At 37.5% G+C, this 20096-nt stretch overlaps 1 protein-coding gene across 1 annotated transcript in view; it reads left to right on the top strand.

Annotated features, from left to right (window-relative positions):
* Window positions 1–802: 802 nt before the first annotated feature.
* Window positions 803–20096, top strand: part of LOC136873837 (aldehyde dehydrogenase, dimeric NADP-preferring) — a 99082-nt gene continuing 79788 nt past the window's right edge. The window contains exons 1-4 of the mRNA XM_067147106.2: window positions 803–1018; window positions 1132–1172; window positions 14098–14241; window positions 19481–19576. Of these exons, the coding sequence (XP_067003207.1) occupies window positions 1155–1172; window positions 14098–14241; window positions 19481–19576 (258 nt within the window). The 5' untranslated portion in view covers window positions 803–1018; window positions 1132–1154. The remainder of the gene's footprint in view (window positions 1019–1131; window positions 1173–14097; window positions 14242–19480; window positions 19577–20096) is intronic.

Raw genomic sequence — 20096 nt, forward strand, 5'->3', positions numbered from 1 at the left:
GTTAAATGGTTAGCAAGCTGGCCTTTGGTCCAAAGGGTCCCGGGGTTTAATTCCCGACCGGGTTGGGGATTTTAACTTTTATTGGTTAATTCCGATGGTTCGGGGTCTGGGTGTGTGTGTGTGTGTGTGCCGTCTTGAGTAATATAATTCATGATATGTAGGGCTCCATTCTAACATGCGCGCAGGTCGCCTATGAGACGTCAAATAGACAGACCTGCACCAGGCCTCTCCAGAGGCTACAAGCCATACATTATAGCCTACATTGATAATTTTCTGTACAGTATGTCAATTTCAATTAATGTTATTAAATACTCTATTGGTACAAAGAGAGTAACATTAGTTGTATCCTATTTATCCTAATCTACTCTTCTTACACAAAATATGTGCAGCACCGGTAGGCCTAACGGTATAAACAATATATTTTGTACAATTAAGTATTCCGAACACGAACATGATTACCATATATCATTTTGACCAATTTTGTTATATAAAGTAAGGACGTATGTTATTACACGTCTTAATCACGGTGAGTTTTATAATTTCACGGCTAGAAAACAGCTGATCATAGAAACGCCCCATTCCGGTTCCGCCATTGCACAGCAGAAGATCAAAAGATTCGCCGCAAGATATCGCGGTGATCGCAGCCCACACCAAAGAGGATAGAATAGAAGCCCACATCGCTTTGTCATGTCCTGCTATCAATCTTCCTTGTTTTACAACCAAACAGCTTATTACAGCCATTAGTCAAAAACCACGTGCTGGTGCTACTCGTGCTAGTACGGTATCTTCTTTGATGCTAGTCTTTGATCACGACTCTGAGAAAAAATGACGAATTTTCCATATTTAAAAAAAGCACTTGTTGATAAGCGTTTCCTTGAACTGATATCCTCCAGTCATCTAATAAATGAGAAGTGAATGCCTATCTCTGAGGTGTAGATAAAGACAGATTACATCCTGCTTTCCACCTCCTGTGATCGGTGCAACAGTATAATTCACCTGATCATTCAAATCCAGGAAGGTAAATAAACGAATGTACTTTACTAAATCATGTACCCTTGTAGGGGTTCCTTATTAAAGTAAACGAGTGATATTTCTAATAGCTATCCTTTCTTTACTCTTCTTTATTTTCAGATTGATTTCCCGGCTTTAAGAGAATGGCGAATTACGCTGATGTAAGTATTGTTACAGTAATGAAAGATGTGTCAAATTTTCGGTCGCATAGTTTACAGATTACTCTCCTGCTCCTTCAGAGACCTTGAATCCAGTATGACATTTTAAGCACTGGTTACCGGACGGAATTCATACTGAGGATTATTAAATAAATTGACCTTCCCGGAAACTTTTTTTTTTTTTGCATACCGGTACAGTATGTCTTGTTTTCTCGTAGCAGGGTTGACTGGGGGTAATTTGGGCATTAAAATACCAATTTTAAAGTTTAGAGACCCATATCTTGTTACCGTGATAATAGTTTGTAATCATCATCTAATGACAATGCAGTTTTGCAGTTTTTTCCGATTTTTAAATCAAAATCTTTAAATCTATTTTGATGTAGAGAAGATTGGAATGTAGGCCTATTATCAGTGAACTGTCCGGTTCTTTGATCCGCGAGTTCGATTCTCGGCCGAGTTGCAGATTTCAACTCTAAATGGTTCATTCCCGTAACTTGTGGACTGGGTGTTTATAGAGTTCCCAACATCCCTACAACTCTCACACCACACACGACACTGTCCTCTACTACAATAGCTCAGATTCCTACACACGGTATATGCCGCCCACCCTCGTTGGGGGGTCTGCCTTACAACGACTGTATCAGGCTAGAAATAGCAACACAAAGTTATTACTGTATTAACTTATATCAGTGCAGTTACAACCCTGGCTTTACCATTATCTATGTTTGTTCACAACTTAGTTATTTTCTGTTTTATATCTCCTCCCCCCCCTCCCCCCCCCAAATTCCTCCAGCTTCCTCTCTTCAGTTGAATTATTATGTCAGTTTGTCACATTAGGTACCTATAATAAGCAGATTTTTGGAATAGGAGTAATCACAGTTTAACTTTATTAAACATATAAGGCAGAAGCAATATTCCAGAAGTTTTATTAGTCGTTGAATATGCATACTGGTATCAATCAATCAGTCACCACTGATGTGCATTTAGGGCAGTCGCCAAGGTGGCAGATTCCCTATCTGTTGTTTTCCTAGCCTTTTCTTAAATGATTGCAAAGAAGTTGGAAATTTATTGAACATCTCCCTTGGTAAGTTATTCTAATCCCTAACCCCCCCTTCCTATAATCAAATATTTGCCCCAATTTGTCTTCTTGAATTCCAGCTTTATCTTCATGTTGTGATCTTTCCTGCTTTCAAAGACATCACTCAAACTTATCTGTCTACTAACGTCATTCCATACCACTTAGTCGAGCAGCTCGTCTCCTTTCACCAGCCCAAACTTTGCAACAGTTTTGGAACGCTGCTCTTTTGTCGTAAATCACCCAGAACAAATTGAGCTGCTTTTCTTTAGATTTTTTCCAGTTCTTGAATCAAGTAATCCTGGTGAAGGTCCCATACATTGGAACCATAGTCTAGTTGGGGTTTTACCAGAAACTTACATGCACTTTCCTTTACATCCTTACTACAACCTTTAAATACCATCATAACCACGTGCAGAAATCTGTACCCTTTATTTACAGTCCCATTTATGTTATTACCCCAATGAAGACCTTTTCTTAGATTAATAAGGTACTTACAGTGATTCCCAAAAGGAACTTTCACCCCATCATCAATGCAGTAATTAAAACCGAGAGGACTTTTCCTATTTATGAAATTCACAACCTGACTTTTAACCCCGTTTATCGTCATACGATTGCCTACTGTCCATCTCACAACATTATCAAGGTCATTTTGCAGTTTCTTACAATCGTGTAAGTTATTTATTAGGCCTACTCTATACAGAATAACATCATCTGCAAAAAGTCTTATCTCTGATTCCACTTCTTTACTCATATCATTTATATACATATTTAAGATAACATAAAGGTTCAGTAATACTGCATTGAGGAATTCCCCCTCTTAATTATTACAGATAAAGCTTTGCCTACTCTAATTCTCTTAGTGGGGCCTATATTAAACATCTATTCCCCTCTAAAACACATTGCACCATCACATATTAGGCAAACATAAAATTATCAAGACACCCTGTTCCAGACACGAACGCAGGATACAAAATGACCACAAGGCAGAACTTGCATCGTCGGTAAACAAGCAGATCTTATGTACAACATACAACAATTCAAACATTGACATGATGAATACAGTTGGCCATAGTAACCTTCCGTGTGGGTGGCCATGTAAATGCGGCCGCCGAGTTTTGGATAGGCGGTCTCCCCGCTCTGACTATAGGACTGAAAATCCCTACTAAAATGTTTAAATATTGGCTGTGTAATGCCTGATCTAATACCCTGTGCGTGCTTAAGTTACAAGGAAGAAATAATGACATTTCATCATGAATCAATCGAAATGTCTTTTGTTTAGAAACCCAGTCTCAGTGTAAAATAGTTTGCTGCCATGTCTTGCTTCACACAAAAAATAATCGTCTTCCTCTTCCTGAAGATGAGCTAAAAGGGCCTCAACCTGAGCTTGGGTGTGTCCCGTCACATAAATCTACTGCCCTCTTTGTAGTTTAGAAACTGCAAACGTCTTCACATATAGGCTAAAATTCCCATTCTCATTGCCTTTTTTGGCTTCAATTCTCGTTGCATATATACTCGTACTAGCTGATGTATCCTTGCTTCGCTACGGGATTCTAAGAAAGACTTTCTTTGTGGTTTTCCTAACTACAGTTAGTTAACTTAGGCCATTACAAAAACATCAGTAGGAATGTAGGGATTAAAAGCAATGTTACCATATAAAATACTCGCTCAAATGAAAGACCGCACATTTTCTCACTTTTAACGAACAGTACTACGATGCCGATCTAACAGTCCAAAGTTCCAGAGCTGGTATGACCAGACCATAGACAGCCGTGTCATTGCGCCGTTAAATATGCACACTGCCCATTCCAATCAGTGCCTCAGAGTAGGGATTGAATAGCTCTAAAGCTATGATGAACCAGTTTGTTATGTACCAGTAGTATCAGAAAATGTATGAACCAGAGGAATGGCATGCTTAAGAAGAAAGTTATCTAACTCCCCAGCTACTTTCCGCCAATATTCAGGCAGGCTTTTATTCTCGGTATGACCGGGCGAGTTAGCAACAAAAATCCAAATTCATGAGTATCCCTGTTATCATAGCCGGTACGGTAAAAATGTATACGACATAAATGATCGGAAATTTAATACTATATAATTTTAGTAATGTAGTATTTGTCGATAGGACCACTAATAACACAAATATTCGAGAATTAAATTTTAGGCATTCCCCTGAACTACCATTTCACTCAACGTGAATAAAATGATTTATTATTATTATAGCCTAGATGATAGCGACTTATTCCCCAAATTTGCATACTGATTTTCATTAAGATAGGACCACTAATAACATAAATATTTGAGAATTAAATTTTAGGGCTTCCCCTAAACTACCATTTTTCTCTCCGTGAGTAAAATTATTTATGGCCTAGATTGTAGCGACTTATTACCTGAATTTGCCTACCAATTTTCGTTAAAATACGATCATTGATAACATAAATATTTCAGAATTAAATTCAGGCCTTCCCCTAAACTACCATTTCACTCAGCATGAATACAATTATCTGTGATTTAAATTATAGCGACTTATTCTCCGACTTTCCATACCAATTTTCATTAAGATACGACCATTAATAGCATAAATGTTTGAGAATTAAATTTTAGGCCTTCCCCTAAACTACCATTTCATTCAGCGTGAATAAAATTATTTACATCCTAGATTGTAGCGACTTATTCCCTAACTTTGCATACCGATTTTCATTAAATTCTCTTTAGCCGTTTTCTCGTGATGCGTGTACAGACAGACAGACAGACAGACAGAAATTGCGGAAAATGGAAAAGTGCATTTCCTTGTTACTGTGGACACGACTGATACAGAAAAACCACCCTTTTTAAATTCTGAGCAATGTACAGACAAAACTCTTATTTTATATATATAGATTTAACTCGTTATTCTGCTCAGTTCACTGAGGCATCAAATATCATAACAGATCGCGTGGTGCACATCAAATCTCTTCCCACCAGAGTCCTGGCTTCAAAGCTTGCAACATCCCTGGATAACGTTATTTCTTTACTCAAAACGGCTTAATTCCTTCTTTACAGCTGATCTTTTTTTTGTATAGTTAGGTTAAAGGCTAATATATCCTACTTGTAGCACTTAATTCTTCCTGTAAAAATGATTTTACATGTAATCTCCTTACTGCTAGGGGGGGGGGGGGGGGGGGACGACGACTAAGTCTTGTTTGCCTGCAGAGCGAATGCCTTGCTATAAGGGTGAACATAACTTCTAACGTCGTTCTCAGATTTTCTTCACATATTTCATATTCTTATAATTATTATACCACTTAACAAACCCGCATACACTTTACATTCCAATTCCAATGTTCAAAACACGCTTGTAACATTGTAACATGTCCTTACAAAAGATCTTAAGTAAATCGCTGTACTGGTAATGTTTCCCTCCAAGCGTAAACATTACAATAACAACTCTATTAATACGAAGAGCTAAATATTCCCAGAAACTACAGCACTCACAATCCCAAAATTACGTTACATTATTCGAAAATATATTTGGTGTAATACGCAAAGAAAACAACTCCCATAAAATAACACAAATAAAAAACTACTGAGACTGCTCCTAACATTACATTTATGACCTACATTGTAGGCACATTTTAATCTAAACCCTTTCACTTACTGTTACAATAGTGATTAAAATTTTAATTCATCACGTGACATGCCCATGCAATAGAATGTGATTTTGTACTCAGCCTTCCCGTTTTGGTGTGTCTCCATTCCGTCTCCAGGAGGTCCATGTTGGATCTTAGCCATATCCTCCAAGTTGGCTTTCATGAAGTCCTAGGTCCAGCACCCGTTCATACCACGAAAGTCCATGGTTCTGGTTCCTTCAGTATCTACTCCTAATGCTGTGAAGAAACATATACACTTTTTTTTTTTTTTTTAACGTCACCATACAACTTGTACCTTCTGATACTGGGACTTCTCCCGACACACTGTTCTAAACTCAGGGACTTAGCTAAGAGTCTCATGCATTCTTACATGTTTCACTTCACTAAATTGTGTGGCTTGGTGTACTTACATTTATTCATTCTGTATTGCTCGCAGTTCACGATTTTGTCTATCTACTACCTTCTTCACAGTCGATTATTATCTATACTAATATATAAAAATGAAATTGTGTGTGTCTGTGTGTTACTCAATCATGCAAGAACTACTGGTCTGATATACACTACATGAAATTTTGCATCAATATAGCTTATTTACATGGTTAACATATAGGCTACCTTTGATCTTGATATTTTGCACTATTTAAATATGGCGACCATTTTAGTGACGTCACTACACCCTTTGGTTTCAAACTTTCATAATTCCATTTAAAATAAAAAGTTCGCTAAGAAATAGCAAACTTTTGATGGCATATACGAGGTTTAAAATTTAATTTCATATACAAAAGGTCCTTATTATTTTTTATGTATCTCCAACGTTTAGCAAGTAAAACCTAAATTTGTGCTATAAAACACGGGCTCCGTGCCGCACCTCCCCTATCCCCTCCTCGCGTACCTGCCAGTATGGTTGCTTCTTCGGAGGAACTAATTGCAAGGGTATTTCCAGTTGCTGACAAACATTCGTCTGGTGAATGGCTGTGTAAAAGAGCCATACTTGCTCCTAAGAATGACACCGTAAATACCATAAACAGTGAGATATTAATGGCTATTCCTGGCGAAGCAACAGAGTATCTGTCTATAGATACCGTTTTGGAAGAAGATGAAGCAGTCAGTATCTAGTAGAATTTCTAAACACTTTAGAGCTTCGAGGTGTCCCTCTCCACAAACTTCAGTTGAAAGTGGGAGTACCTATAATGTTGTTGAGAAATTTGGAAGCTCCACGACTCTGCAGTGGTACCAGACTCATAGTAAAAGTGTGAAACAAAACGTCGTAGAAACCGTCATTCTCACTGGATGTGCAAAAGGAGATACGGTTCTCATGTCGAGGATTCCTATCATCCCAACCAACTTACCGTTCACCTTTAAACGACTGCAGTTTCCACTTAAGCTGGCCTTTGCAATGACCATCAACAAAGCACAAGGCCAAACTCTTCAAGTCGCCGGCTTGCATTTACAACATCAATGTTTTTCCCACGGACAGCTTTAAGTGGCGTGTCCACGAGTATCGAGCAGCAAGAATTTGTATTATCGGCACACTTTATCTTGGTGCATTTACACTCTAGTACTGAATCGGTCGACCTCGGCAATCTTCGAGATTTGCACTGGCAACCTTTGAAACACAAACTATGAATCGCTTAAGCATCGTTGTGCGACATCTGACGTACACTTTACGTACTAGTACTGTTGTTGTTTACACAGCAAAGTCAAACTATAGAATTCATGCTAGGAACAAAATTCGCATCGAGAAATGTTATATAATGTGTATGTGACACAGTTATTGGCTTAAGATAATAACGGTTTAGAAACTTCATATCGATCATATTCTCGATTCAATTCAGATTTCATTTTCATTCAGTTGGCAGCACTATCGGAACTGGGACAGCTCCCTCCTTACTCCTCACCCCCGTACACAAATGCACCAAGATAAAGTGTGCTGATAATATATGTACATGCCAGAAAACAAAGCTGTAAATATTGTTTACAAAAACGTTTTGTGAAGTCATCACAGACTCTAGGTTAAGATAAAATGTAAATATCACTTTGTAAATATGTACATATATGGCCTCTATGTGTGCTGGCCTCCCTGTGCCAAGACTAAACAGCCATTTAATTCAAATTCATGACATGGTGGACTTACAGGCAATCACATACACATTATAGTTATTTTTAATCCAATCAGCCTTTTATTTTACTCTTCAGTATTATTTTAACTGTCACCTTCACATTGTGATTTATTTTTGTCCCATTGCGAAGCACGGGTACTTCAGCTAGTTATCAATAATAATAATAATAATAATAATAATAATAATAATAATAATAATAATAATAATAATAATAATAATAAACACTCAGACTGCTCCTAACATTACATTTGTGACCTACATTCTAGGCACATTTTAATCTAAACTCTTTCACTTACCATTACAATATTGATTAAAATTTTAATCAAATGTTTTTAGTCACCTTGAAAAGTTAGTCAAATATCTGTTTCATGCACACAGCTTCCTTACTGGGCACTAGTTAATGAATGTACAGTATATCATTAAAATGATATTTATTTCTCAAAATATTCATGAAGGAAAACGTTTCCAAGACATCCACATATGTTAGTCACGCTTGAGGTAAAATAGTCAGTTGTCTGCAGAAAGGCTGAGGTCCTTATATGACATTGGTGAAAAAATGGCATAACACTGGTCTATTCCCCCACCACGAATATGGATAACCCCTATCCACAGGGTGTTACGAATGAAATGGTGCAGTGATCAGGTATCCAATATTATTAGATGCAGATTTTTGTCTGTAAAGAATCCAATTGTAAATTACTGAATTATGAGCATAGCATCATTTTCTTCTCAAGGTAAACCCCCGGCCTGGAGTGGCTGTCAGACGATAGCCAGATGCCTTCACGAAAAGTTCCACTGTTATGTAACACACAAATACCTATTCTCATCATTTGTAGTACAAAAAGTAGGTCAATGGTCCTTATAAATTTATATATTAATATCCTGAATTTCTGACTTCATATCCCAGGTCGTAGTAATGAAATAATTGAAATGCAAGTAACAAAATCCCAGTTGGTTCTACTGTTTCACAATGGGATTGAAGAGGTCACCCACTAAAGATGATACACCCTCTTCGCTGTCTGAGGGCTTGTGGCTGGATTAAACCATGCCTTCTCCATAGGGGATCCCTGATTTGCTCCATTATTTCTTTTTCTTGATCTCAGAAATTGGTTGGGTGATGCTTGGTAACACCCCTTGCTTCAAATACTCAGGAATTTCCTTTGACAATGAAATAAACTCTTCCATATATCTTCTATTCTTTAGTTCATGCCCCTCATGCAGAATCCACGTAGAGTAAGGATAGGAAGAGTGAGGTGGAACAAGCCTCATGAATGGGAGAAAAGTGGGGAGGAGGAAGTAGATTCTGCAGCCATCAGGGTAGATAAGGGAGCTTAGGAGGGAAGGAGATCTTATGAGGTGGGTGAAACTATGGAGTTTGTATATTGGAAACTGGGAATGAGATTTGTAGATCCCAATGGGTAGTTAGGTCATAGGGATTTGTGCTCAGATGGCCTTTACCATTTGAACTGCAAGGGATTTTAAGGAGATACATTCAGGGAAGCATTGTGGACTAGGAAGCCGTGATGAGGATAGCAGGGAGCTAGAAGTCAAGTAAGGATGACATTACGTTGTTAATGTCAATGCAAACTGTAGAGGTATTGTAAGGAAAGGAATATAATGAAGTAATTTCATGGATAATTATTTACCAGATACGGTATTGTAATTAGAGTTGAATCTCGGCTAAGAAGTGTTGTTATTGATGCAGAAATTTTTCTCGGAACTGGAGTGTTAATAATAGAGACATTGTAGTTGTGATAGGAGGAGGAGAATTCATAATGGGGAAAGAAGAATTTGTAAGCTGTAAAAAAAGTTACAAAAAATCTTTGGCCCCAGCTACTATGTGCAGACATTTTAATTTGATGCCATCTGGCTCCCTGCTCGTCAATTTTTAATTGGTCTGTTTTACAGTGTGGTTACTAGATTGCAGAGTAAACTGACATAAGGATGAGAAATGTGAAATTTTAGGTGTAAAGTTCATCTCTAAAGGCAACATAATGTTTTCGGAGTGCGCAGACCTGGAAGGAGTGATGCTGATGCAGAATTATTTGGTAAGATAATCAGTTATGTGGGAAATAACACAGAAAGGAATATGATAGTAGCAGGTCATATCAATTTACCAAATGTTAACAGGGAAGCTAATAGAATAACAGAAAAACATGATCAACAAGTGATATATACCTAGGTTGATCTGGGGACAGCCGAATCAGAAAGTAATGGAATCAACTAGAGGGAAGAATATTCTAGACATGTTGCTGATAAAACCAGGTGAGCTTTATTGAGAAACTGAGTAGGTAGGTGGTATAAGTGGTCACAAAGCTGCTTTTGCCGTAGTTAAATGTGAATGTGATAGAAAGGAAGGTTCTAAAATGAGGAAAATTAGGTGGTAACGTGTGGTTGATAAGACTGGCATTAGGAAGTGTCTAAAAAATAATTATGATTGGTGGTAAAAGATGAACTACTAAACTAAGCGGGTTGTTTCGAGCTGTCAGTAGAGAGATGACGTGGCATGACATCGGTAGGCGAATAAGCTTGAGTGGAGCTTTTAAAGTTAGGGAAGATCATAGTATGAAAATAAAGTTGGAATTCAAGAAGACAAATTGGGGCAAATATTCATTTATAGAAAGAAGAATTAGGCTAGGTATTGGAATAACTTACTAAGTGAAACTCCTCTCCTGAAAAATCATGGATTCGTTCTCGGCCATCGATTTGAGAGTCTCAGTATCAGAATGTTCCAAAATAATTTCTACCGTGCGGTTAGGGGCGCGCAGCTGTGAGTTTGCATCTGAGAGATGGTGGCAGCCGTGAAGATGATTTTCTGTGATTTCCCATTTTCAGACCAGCAAATGTTGGTTGGGGCTGTACCTTACTTAAGGTTATGGTCACTTCCTTCCCAATCCTAGCCCTTTCCTATTCAGTAGTCGCTGTAAGACCTGTCTGTATCAGTGGGACGTAAAACAAATAGCAAAAAATAATGAAAATGAAGATCCACAGTCTGTTTCCAGACATTCAACTGGGTCAGGAATGGAATGAATGAAGGCCCCATCTAGCGGCGAGGATAGGAATTGTGCTGGCTGCCGAAGCCTGTCGCACTCCTCTGGGGCAATGATTAATGACTGACAGATGAAATGAAATGATATTGGAGAGTGTTGCTGGAAGGAATGATGACAGGGAAAACCGGAGTACCCGGAGAAAATCCTGTCCTGCCTCCTCTTTGTCCAGCACAAATTTCACATGGAGTGACCGGGATTTGAACCACGAAACCCAAGGGTGAGAGGCCAGCGTGCTGCAGCCTGAGCCACGAAGGCTCAGCAAAAAATAATAAAAATAATAAATGAAGGATTTGACAGTGAGAGGCCAGTTTGGGAAAAGTGGACACAGTATGATAACCAGTTCATAAAATACAAACACTAACTATGAAGAAAAGTCAACTTTATTGGCTTTATCAAGTTAAGTATATGCAAACTTAAACTTCATCTACTGGTAGGGAAACATGTGAACAATATTTCCATAAGAATAATATCTCACTTCCTGTCCTGAAGAAGGAAGTGGGCAGTAATTGTTTCACTTATTCATCAGGGAACTATGAAAACAATTAGAAACATATGAAGTGCGCATATACATATGAGAGAGGAAGAAGTACAAGACAAACAGGATACAAGAAAAATGCAGTGAATAAAGTGCCCTGCTTGAAAGCAAGAGGAATGTATTATTAACAAGAAACTAGTTACGCATTATTATGTTACTTACAATATAGGAAATGAACAAGTAAGATTCTATTGACTCAATGAAAGTGAAGCCCAGGTTCTTGTTTCCTCATATGAAAGCTTTTTACTAGATTATTTTGAAGAAGTCTTATTCTTGTAATAATATTTCTAGTTTGATGTAATTTTTCTAAAGCAAAATAATGTGCTTGGCAAAGTACTTCTCTGCCTGCCTGTCTATTAAACAGAAAGTAACGATATATCAAAAATATTTGAAAACAGGCCATCCACAGATGGACCATTCCTCTTTCAATGTTATGTTTCAGGACCTCCTGAAAATGATCCTGTACTTTTTTAAATTTCCTCTTGTCTCCTTTATTCTTTCCATCTTTCCCACTTTCATCCCTGGTACCACTACCCAATGGTCTCCATCAAATGCTTCTCATTATGTTATGTCCATGCTCAATAACCATACAATTTTCTTTTTTGACCAAAAAGTAATCAATTGTTGTCTTTATCTTTCACTCACCCCAGCCATATCTTGTAATCTTTCTACTAACCATGTGTTGCATCTATCAAGCCATTTCTTTCACAAAAATTTACCAATTTTTCTCCATTTTATTTTCCATATCTGTAAGGTATTGCCTGCTGCCATTTCATGATGGATACAGTACTTTTGTATCCATCTCTTGGCACAGGCCAGAGTGAAGTGTAGCTTCCACCAAAGTCCCAGTCTCATCCATGGCTGTGACAATATGGAAGCTGCTGGGGTATGGGTGGTGCTGAGTAATGACATTCAGAGCACGACTAGTGCGTCTGAGTGTTATGAAAGGTGTTGCTCATAGGGTCAGTCGTGCTGCAGTAGCACTTTCTGACCCAGTGAGAAAAGCAATGGCAAACTACCTCACTCCTCGTCTTGCCTAGTACGCCTCATTTTGGTGCTGCCATTGGATTTTGCGGTTTCGTTATAACTGCATAACCTTTGGTGGTGCTATTTGAGGATCCAACCAGCCTTTGGGCTGATGACCTAACAGACAGACATCTGTAAGGTCCAATTACTTCTTCCTTCCCTAGTCTTTCAGTTCCCACTTGTGCATTTAAGTCACCCTTCACTATCACCTTCAAACAATATTCAGAAATATTATTGTAACATTATTTCACTCTGGCGGTTATGCATGTTATATGTGATAATGACAAGAAGATTGAGGCTGTGAAGTGTGCTTCAGTAAAAGAGAACAGTGTTGCATGGGTAATTTTATTAGAACTTATTCTAATTGTGTCAGGTATTCCAAGCAGTTTTGTGTTTGAATCAATTGCTGCTTTCATTGTCATAGTTTAAATGAAAGGATGTGACCATAACCTTAATTAAGGTATAGCCCCAGCCAGCATTTGCCTGGTCTGAAAGGTATGCTGAAAACGATATAAGGAATTTCCTTTTATGAAGGTTGGAACTTTAATGGTGACAACTATTTACTTATAACTGATACAAAAGAGATACATGCTACCAAGTTTTATTTTTCCTTGGTCTAATTCATTTATTAACATTTTTAAACCAGTCGTCTGATAGGCAAGCAGGTATTGCTGCTTCAGGCCACTAGTCCGATCTTAAACCCCTGGCCAAATCCTAAATTGAGCCTGTGTGCCACCGACCCCACTGAAACTTGCAAAGGCGCATTGAACAGGAAGAAAATTTATTAATTAACTATCATCAATTCTAATGAAATCAGTTTAAATTTTAAATGATTAACCTTTGACTTCAACCAGTTGTCATTTTTTCACTTTAATCAGTTGACATTTTTCATTAATTTTCCCAACTCATCTGTACAGTCTTACTCTGTCAGTGATTCTCAGTCAAATACGCAAACAGTGGCACTAAACAATCAGTAGTGGACATTTATCAACATGGCCGATAATAAAATGTAACTTACATAAAATTGTAAAATTTAAAACAAAAATAACTTCATTTTTAAAATGTTGCATTTGTACAGTTCTTATTAATATATTTTTCTGCATATTCCACATTATTTCCTATACATAGGTGAAGTAAATTAAGTGTGTAAAAACCCAATCTTCATTGAACATTTTTATTTAACAGCATATGGTCATTGAACACCATTGTCTTTTAAGGTTCAAAATGAAGGACATCCAATATGTACTTCCATGATTCTCTACTGACAAATAGTGTTGTCGCCACGTCTAAATTCATCATCTCTTTGCATGAAATTATTGAATGCAGAATCTAATGCTCATTTTCTATGATTCAGTTTTTCGTCCACAAAGAATAGTTGGGTCTTTACAAATCACTATGACTTGTAAAACTACTCTTTCAGTGTGTTATGATGAGCATATTCGTACATTCTTCTCAGTTTTTGTTGAACTGAATTGCTTAATATATTATTTTTACAGATTGTGAACACTGCTCGTAATGCCTTCCAGACTGGTCGAACTAAACAACTGGACTTTCGTATGAAACAACTAAAGCAGCTTTACCAGCTGTATGAAGATAATGAAAATGCCATACTGTCTGCTTTGGCCACTGATCTTCATAAGGTTTTTATATTCAATTTTAAGAGCATGCAAATATTAATGTTACAAAACAAAAGGTGTATTTTATGCCTACAGTAATTGTTCCTCTCTTTATAGCCTCTTACATCATCTAGGGGGTACATATAATGTATCCGTTGACTCCACCACAGGGGAATTTAACCCTTACCCCTTGAATTAAAGTTCTCTGTGTTTTCTCTACTACTCATATTTTAAATGTGAATTTCTATCTTATATGACCTGTATTCATGTTTAATGATTTTGGAGATAGCTCTTGCTCTTAAATGATGTATTTAGACCTATAAACGTTACAGCAAGATGTACTGAAGGAAATAAAAAACAATATGTACAATTTAAGACATATTATTTTACATTTATTATTATTATTACTATTGTTATCGCATACCGATTAGTTTCATTAGTAATTTCACTGAACAAATTATCGGATTTTTTTTTTTAAAAATCTCTAATTCAGTCTCTGGTTTCATACCTTGCAGTGGTTTGTAGCCTGAAACGATTACGGTACAGAAGCCGACCATTGCCAGTTCACTTGTAGGCGCTATCAAATGCTATTAGATATATTCTAGGAAGGAGTAGAGGTGCAAAAATACTGGGGTTTTGTACAATTATCTGACATACAACAATGAACAGTACACCGTATATGACTAAGAGAGCATATGGCGACCACGTTTGTTTACTATCAGTCTTTCTTTTGTATGCGTGAGTGGACTGGACACAGCTGATGGCTACAGTGCAATCTAAACAATGGATTTTTGACTGACTGTCAAGTAGTATCTGCATTTTACAAAGTTACATGCTGAACCAAAGGATGATAGTACAGTATAGCATCGTGTATTTTGTCGTCTAGGAGACGGCAGGCAAAAATATCTCAAGGATAATTTAATAAAACCACCTATTCAATGCATACCACATTTACTGTGGTTTGAATCTACATGAATTTATATAAATTTATCAGGTACACGTTTGACCCTTTTTTGGGCATCTTCAGCCTGTAGACAATCTTCAGGTCAAGGTCCCGGACCTTATTTAACCATATATAATATGAAATATGAACGTTAATGTTACACAGTAATAACCTCTTAAAATTTTTTTTTTTTTTTTTTTTTTTTTTGCTAGGGGCTTTACGTCGCACCGACACAGATAGGTCTTATGGCGACGGTGGGATAGGAAAGGCCTAGGAGTTGGAAGGAATCGGCCGTGGCCTTAATTAAGGTACAGCCCCAGCATTTGCCTGGTGTGAAAATGGGAAACCACGGAAAACCATTTTCAGGGCTGCCGATAGTGGGATTCGAACCTACTATCTCCCGGATGCAAGCTCACAGCCGCACGCCTCTACGCGCACGGCCAACTCGCCCGGTCCTCTTAAAATTAACATGCCACAACAATATTTTAAAAAATGTGAACAGTACATAAATGTGAGTGACATAAATTAATGGTATTTTAACACAATTAAAACTTGTCAGTCCTATTCTAATTTTAAAAATATGTCCAAAATTAAAATGGATCTTCTTCATCTAACATGAGAACCATTACGATAACAATGGTCTTAGGTAAACAGTATATTCATCCGGGGGCTCATTTGACAATTAAGCAACAGCCCAAAATCAAGAAGCAGCCTAAGATTGTATTCTTCACAATTCATTCACAACACATTTGACAGGAAACCAAGATGCTTATATTTCCTTTCACAACAAAAATTTAATGTAGTTTTAAACAGTCTTATCCAGCCTACATAAAACAATTGGTTTTAAGTCTCCATTTGTGATTGACAACACATTTCAACATTGGTTTCGTCAAGATTATGTAAATGATATATGTGAGTCAAATGAGCCCCCAGATGAATATACTCTTTACCTAAGACCATTGTTATCCTCATGGTCCTCATGTTAGATGAAGGAGATCCAGTTTAGTTTTGGACATTTTAAAAAATTAGACAGAATGGGACTGACAAGTTTTAATTGTGTAAAAATACCATTAATTTGTCACTCACATTTATGCCTTGTTCACATTTAAAAAAATAATGTTGTGGCATGTTAATTTTAAGAGGTTATTACTGTGTAACATTACCGTTCATATTTCATACTATATATGGTTAAATAAGGTCCTGGACCTTGACCTTAAGGTTGTCTACAGGCTGAAGATGCCCAAGAAAGGATAAAACATGTACCTGATAAGTCAACATAAATTCATGTAGATTCAAACCACATTAAACGTGGTATGTATTGAATAGGTGATTTTATTAAATTATCCTTGAGAGATTTTTGCCTAACGTCATTTTCAATACGGAACAATTATAAGAGTTGTTACTTGTAAGAGACGGCAGACGAGCGGTGGACGATACAATGTTATGTCGGACCTTGCCCGACAAGCGACTGTAAAGGGAAAAATGTAGAGTTTGAGGGATGTTCCACCATTCAACACATTACAACAATTTATTCAATTATCAGAAGACCGGTTTCGACTCCACGGAGTCATCAGTTCTTGGTGAAAATTAAATTAAGGGGAAACTGATAACAATCGTCATAATGAAAAATCCATGCACCTATAGGTGGTTGCTTGGAAATACATCATTGAGTTGATAGATATTACCTAGAAATGTAACATACACTTGGCAAGGAGAACTTGGAGCTTAGAAAGTTCCCAGTTCTGGTTCTAACAGTCTTGTGTTCATAGAACACAGAACACTGGAATTACATGTACTGGATTGAAAATATATACAAAACACAATAAGGACACCAAAGTCCTTATTGTGTTTTAAAGTCCTTATTGTGTTTTGTATTTATTTTCAATCCAGTACGTGTAATTCCAGTGTTCCGTGTTCTATGAACACAAGACTGTTAGAGCCAGAACTGGGAACTTTCTAAGCCCCAAGTTCTCCTTGCCAAGTGTATGTTGCATTTCTAGGTAATATCTATCAACTCAATGATGTATTTCCAAGCAACCACTTATAGGTGCATGGATTTTTCATTATGAAATTGTTATCAGTTTCCCCTTAATTTAATTTTCACCAAGAACTGATGATGACTCCATGGAGTCGAAACCGATCTTCTTATAATTGAATAAATTGTTGTAATGTGTTGAATGGTGAACATCCCCCAAACTCTACAATATTGGTTAAACGTCAACACGGAAATGAAGATCATAACTTACGTAAAGGGAATATCGTAATATCGGGGCTCTCCCGACAGATGAGGGGTAAGGGTTAAGAGTTCCAATAATTAGTCATATGAATTAGTACATTTGCTTGTATCTGCATATGCCTATCTAATTTATACATTTGTCTGGTTCCATGGTCATTAAGTCATATGAATGAGTAGATTTGCTTATATATGCTGTATCTAATTTATACCTTTGCTTGGTTCCATGGTCATTTAGATTCATGAGCAAAAAATCATGTGAGTACATTTTCTCCACTACATGGAAAAGTATAGAATCATGGATATGTTTTTGAGCTTAGAAGATGTGAGGGCGAGTATAGATTCTTTGGTTGTGTGTTCGACAAAAAGAAAGACTCTTCCTGCTCTTCTTTACAAGCAGTTGCCATGTGACAAACGAGGAGAAAGGAATAGAAACCATAGTTCCAAAATTTGGAAACGTTAACACAGCTCGAATATTGCTTGGTTGTGTAAGTATCTGAAGGTGTTGGGGTCCTGGGTTCAATTCCCGGCAGGGTTGGGAATTTTAACTATAATTGGTTAATTTTGCTGGCACGGGGGCTGGGTGTATGTGTTCTCTTCATCATCATTTCATCCTCTTCACGACGTGCAGGTCGTCTATGGGCATCGAATCAAAAGACCTTGTCCTCGGATACTCCCAGCACTAAAAGCCATATGCCATTTCATTTCGGCGAAAACGCACAACCCAAAGCAGGTACAGCAGGCATTTGTTACACACTCTGTAGCTGCAGAAATGTCTTGAAGACCATTTATCTTCAACTTCTACTCCCAAACTGGTTAAACTTCAGGCACCGAGCTTGATAGCTGCAGTCGCTTAGTGCGGCCAGTATCCAATATTCGGGAGATAGTAGGTTCAATCCCCACTGTCGGCAGCCCTGAAGATGGTTTTCTGTGGTTTCCCATTTTCACACCAGGCAAATGCTGGGGCTGTACCTTAATTAAGGCCACGGTTGCTTCTTTCCCATTCCTAGGCCTTTCCTATCCCATCGTCGCCATAAGACCTATCTGGGTCGATGCAACGTACAGGAACTAGCAAAAAAAAAAAAAAAAAAAAAAAACTTCAGGCAAGAAAAATCTCTCTACTCGCTGAACACACTATAAGGAATTTCCTTTGGAACTTTAATAGTGGCAAAAGAGATATGTTACCAAATTTTACTGTCCTTCAGCATCGTGTACAAACTGTTTCCAGCAACGTGGAAGTCATAGGATACTTTTAGCAGCGCCTGTTGTGTTGATAGTTCAAATGGAGTGGTCTACTGTATGATGAATCTTTGGAACAGTTCCGAAGCGAATGCAGTTGAATATGCCAGAGGTGGTACAGCACGGCAGTGTCATCAAGGTCTTCAAGAGGCTTAATTATAAGCTATAAATTTCATTTTTGTTCCATATTGAAGTGCAATTATAAGAAATAAATTGACAAGAGGGTAATATTATTTGGCTTTTACTCACCGTACCATTGTTCTGTAAGGCAATGCAGATCCCCGCAACCCTCTTGAAGATATTGATGACACTCGTGCTGTACGACCTCTGCCTCATTCAGTTGCATTCGCTTCAGAACTGTTCTAGAGGTTCATCAGGCAGCTATCAACACAGGCACTGCTAAACGTATCCTATGATTTCCACATTGCGGCAATGGGTTGTACACAGTACTTGTGACTACTTTGAAGGACAGGTAAAACTCAGTAACATGGATCTCTTTTACATCAGTTGTAATTAAAAAGTTGCCACTATTAAAATTCCAACCTTTGTACCTAAAATATTGCACCATTTATGTTTCACTCTTCACTTTACAAGCCTCCTCTTTCCATCCTGCTTAGTAGACATTATTGTATTGGGATATTACTTTTCCCACCATATCTTCCCTTCTATTCCAAGTCTTGGCTGCCTGTTATCGAAATAATGTCTGTTAAATGTAGATTTCTATAAACCTATTAATAAATTGTGTGAATATATATTGTGTTAAAGTGAAGTTTGTAGATTGACTAATTTTTCTTTGTAGATATTTGTTTTTGTTAAGATTAATAAGAAAAGGCATCTTCTTTTCGTAGAACAAGTATGAATCTGTTCTGGCAGAGCTGCTGTTTTTGAAGAATGATGTGAAGACCTTTCTGATGCATTTGAAAGAATGGGCTGCTCCAGAGAAAGTAGGTACCATATTGATTTTTATTCATAGAAGAATATGATGAATAATACTTTGCAAAAATGAAAATCAGTGTATTCATAAAATATAATTACCTTCATGCTGTGTATTTTATTCTTTCCACTTGCAAGTTGAGAATTTTTATTTCAGCCCACTCGCATACATTTTTGGTATAATGATGTTACACTACAACCAAGCTGTATAGATCGATTGCCAAGAATTACCAAAATATCACTACCCCCGTATTTCTCTGAATCCAAGACAACGTTTTCTCTCAGAATCTCATGTGAAAAATCAAGGATCATCTTGTATTCGCGACCTAACAGTAATAAACACTACTAGCAGCTACCACGGTACCCATGCTGCTTCTTCCCCCTCCACGCAGACAGAACTCGTTGATTATCAACATCCACCTTTTTATTATACATCGCTGGCCACGGCAACTGGTTGTACAGTGCCTCTGTGTAATGTCACTGGATCTCAGGAAATAGTGAAGAGAGAATGACATTCTATTAGCCTGTACA

The sequence above is a fragment of the Anabrus simplex genome, chromosome 5 (genome assembly GCF_040414725.1).
Source record: "Anabrus simplex isolate iqAnaSimp1 chromosome 5, ASM4041472v1, whole genome shotgun sequence".
NCBI classification, from domain to species: domain Eukaryota; kingdom Metazoa; phylum Arthropoda; class Insecta; order Orthoptera; family Tettigoniidae; genus Anabrus; species Anabrus simplex.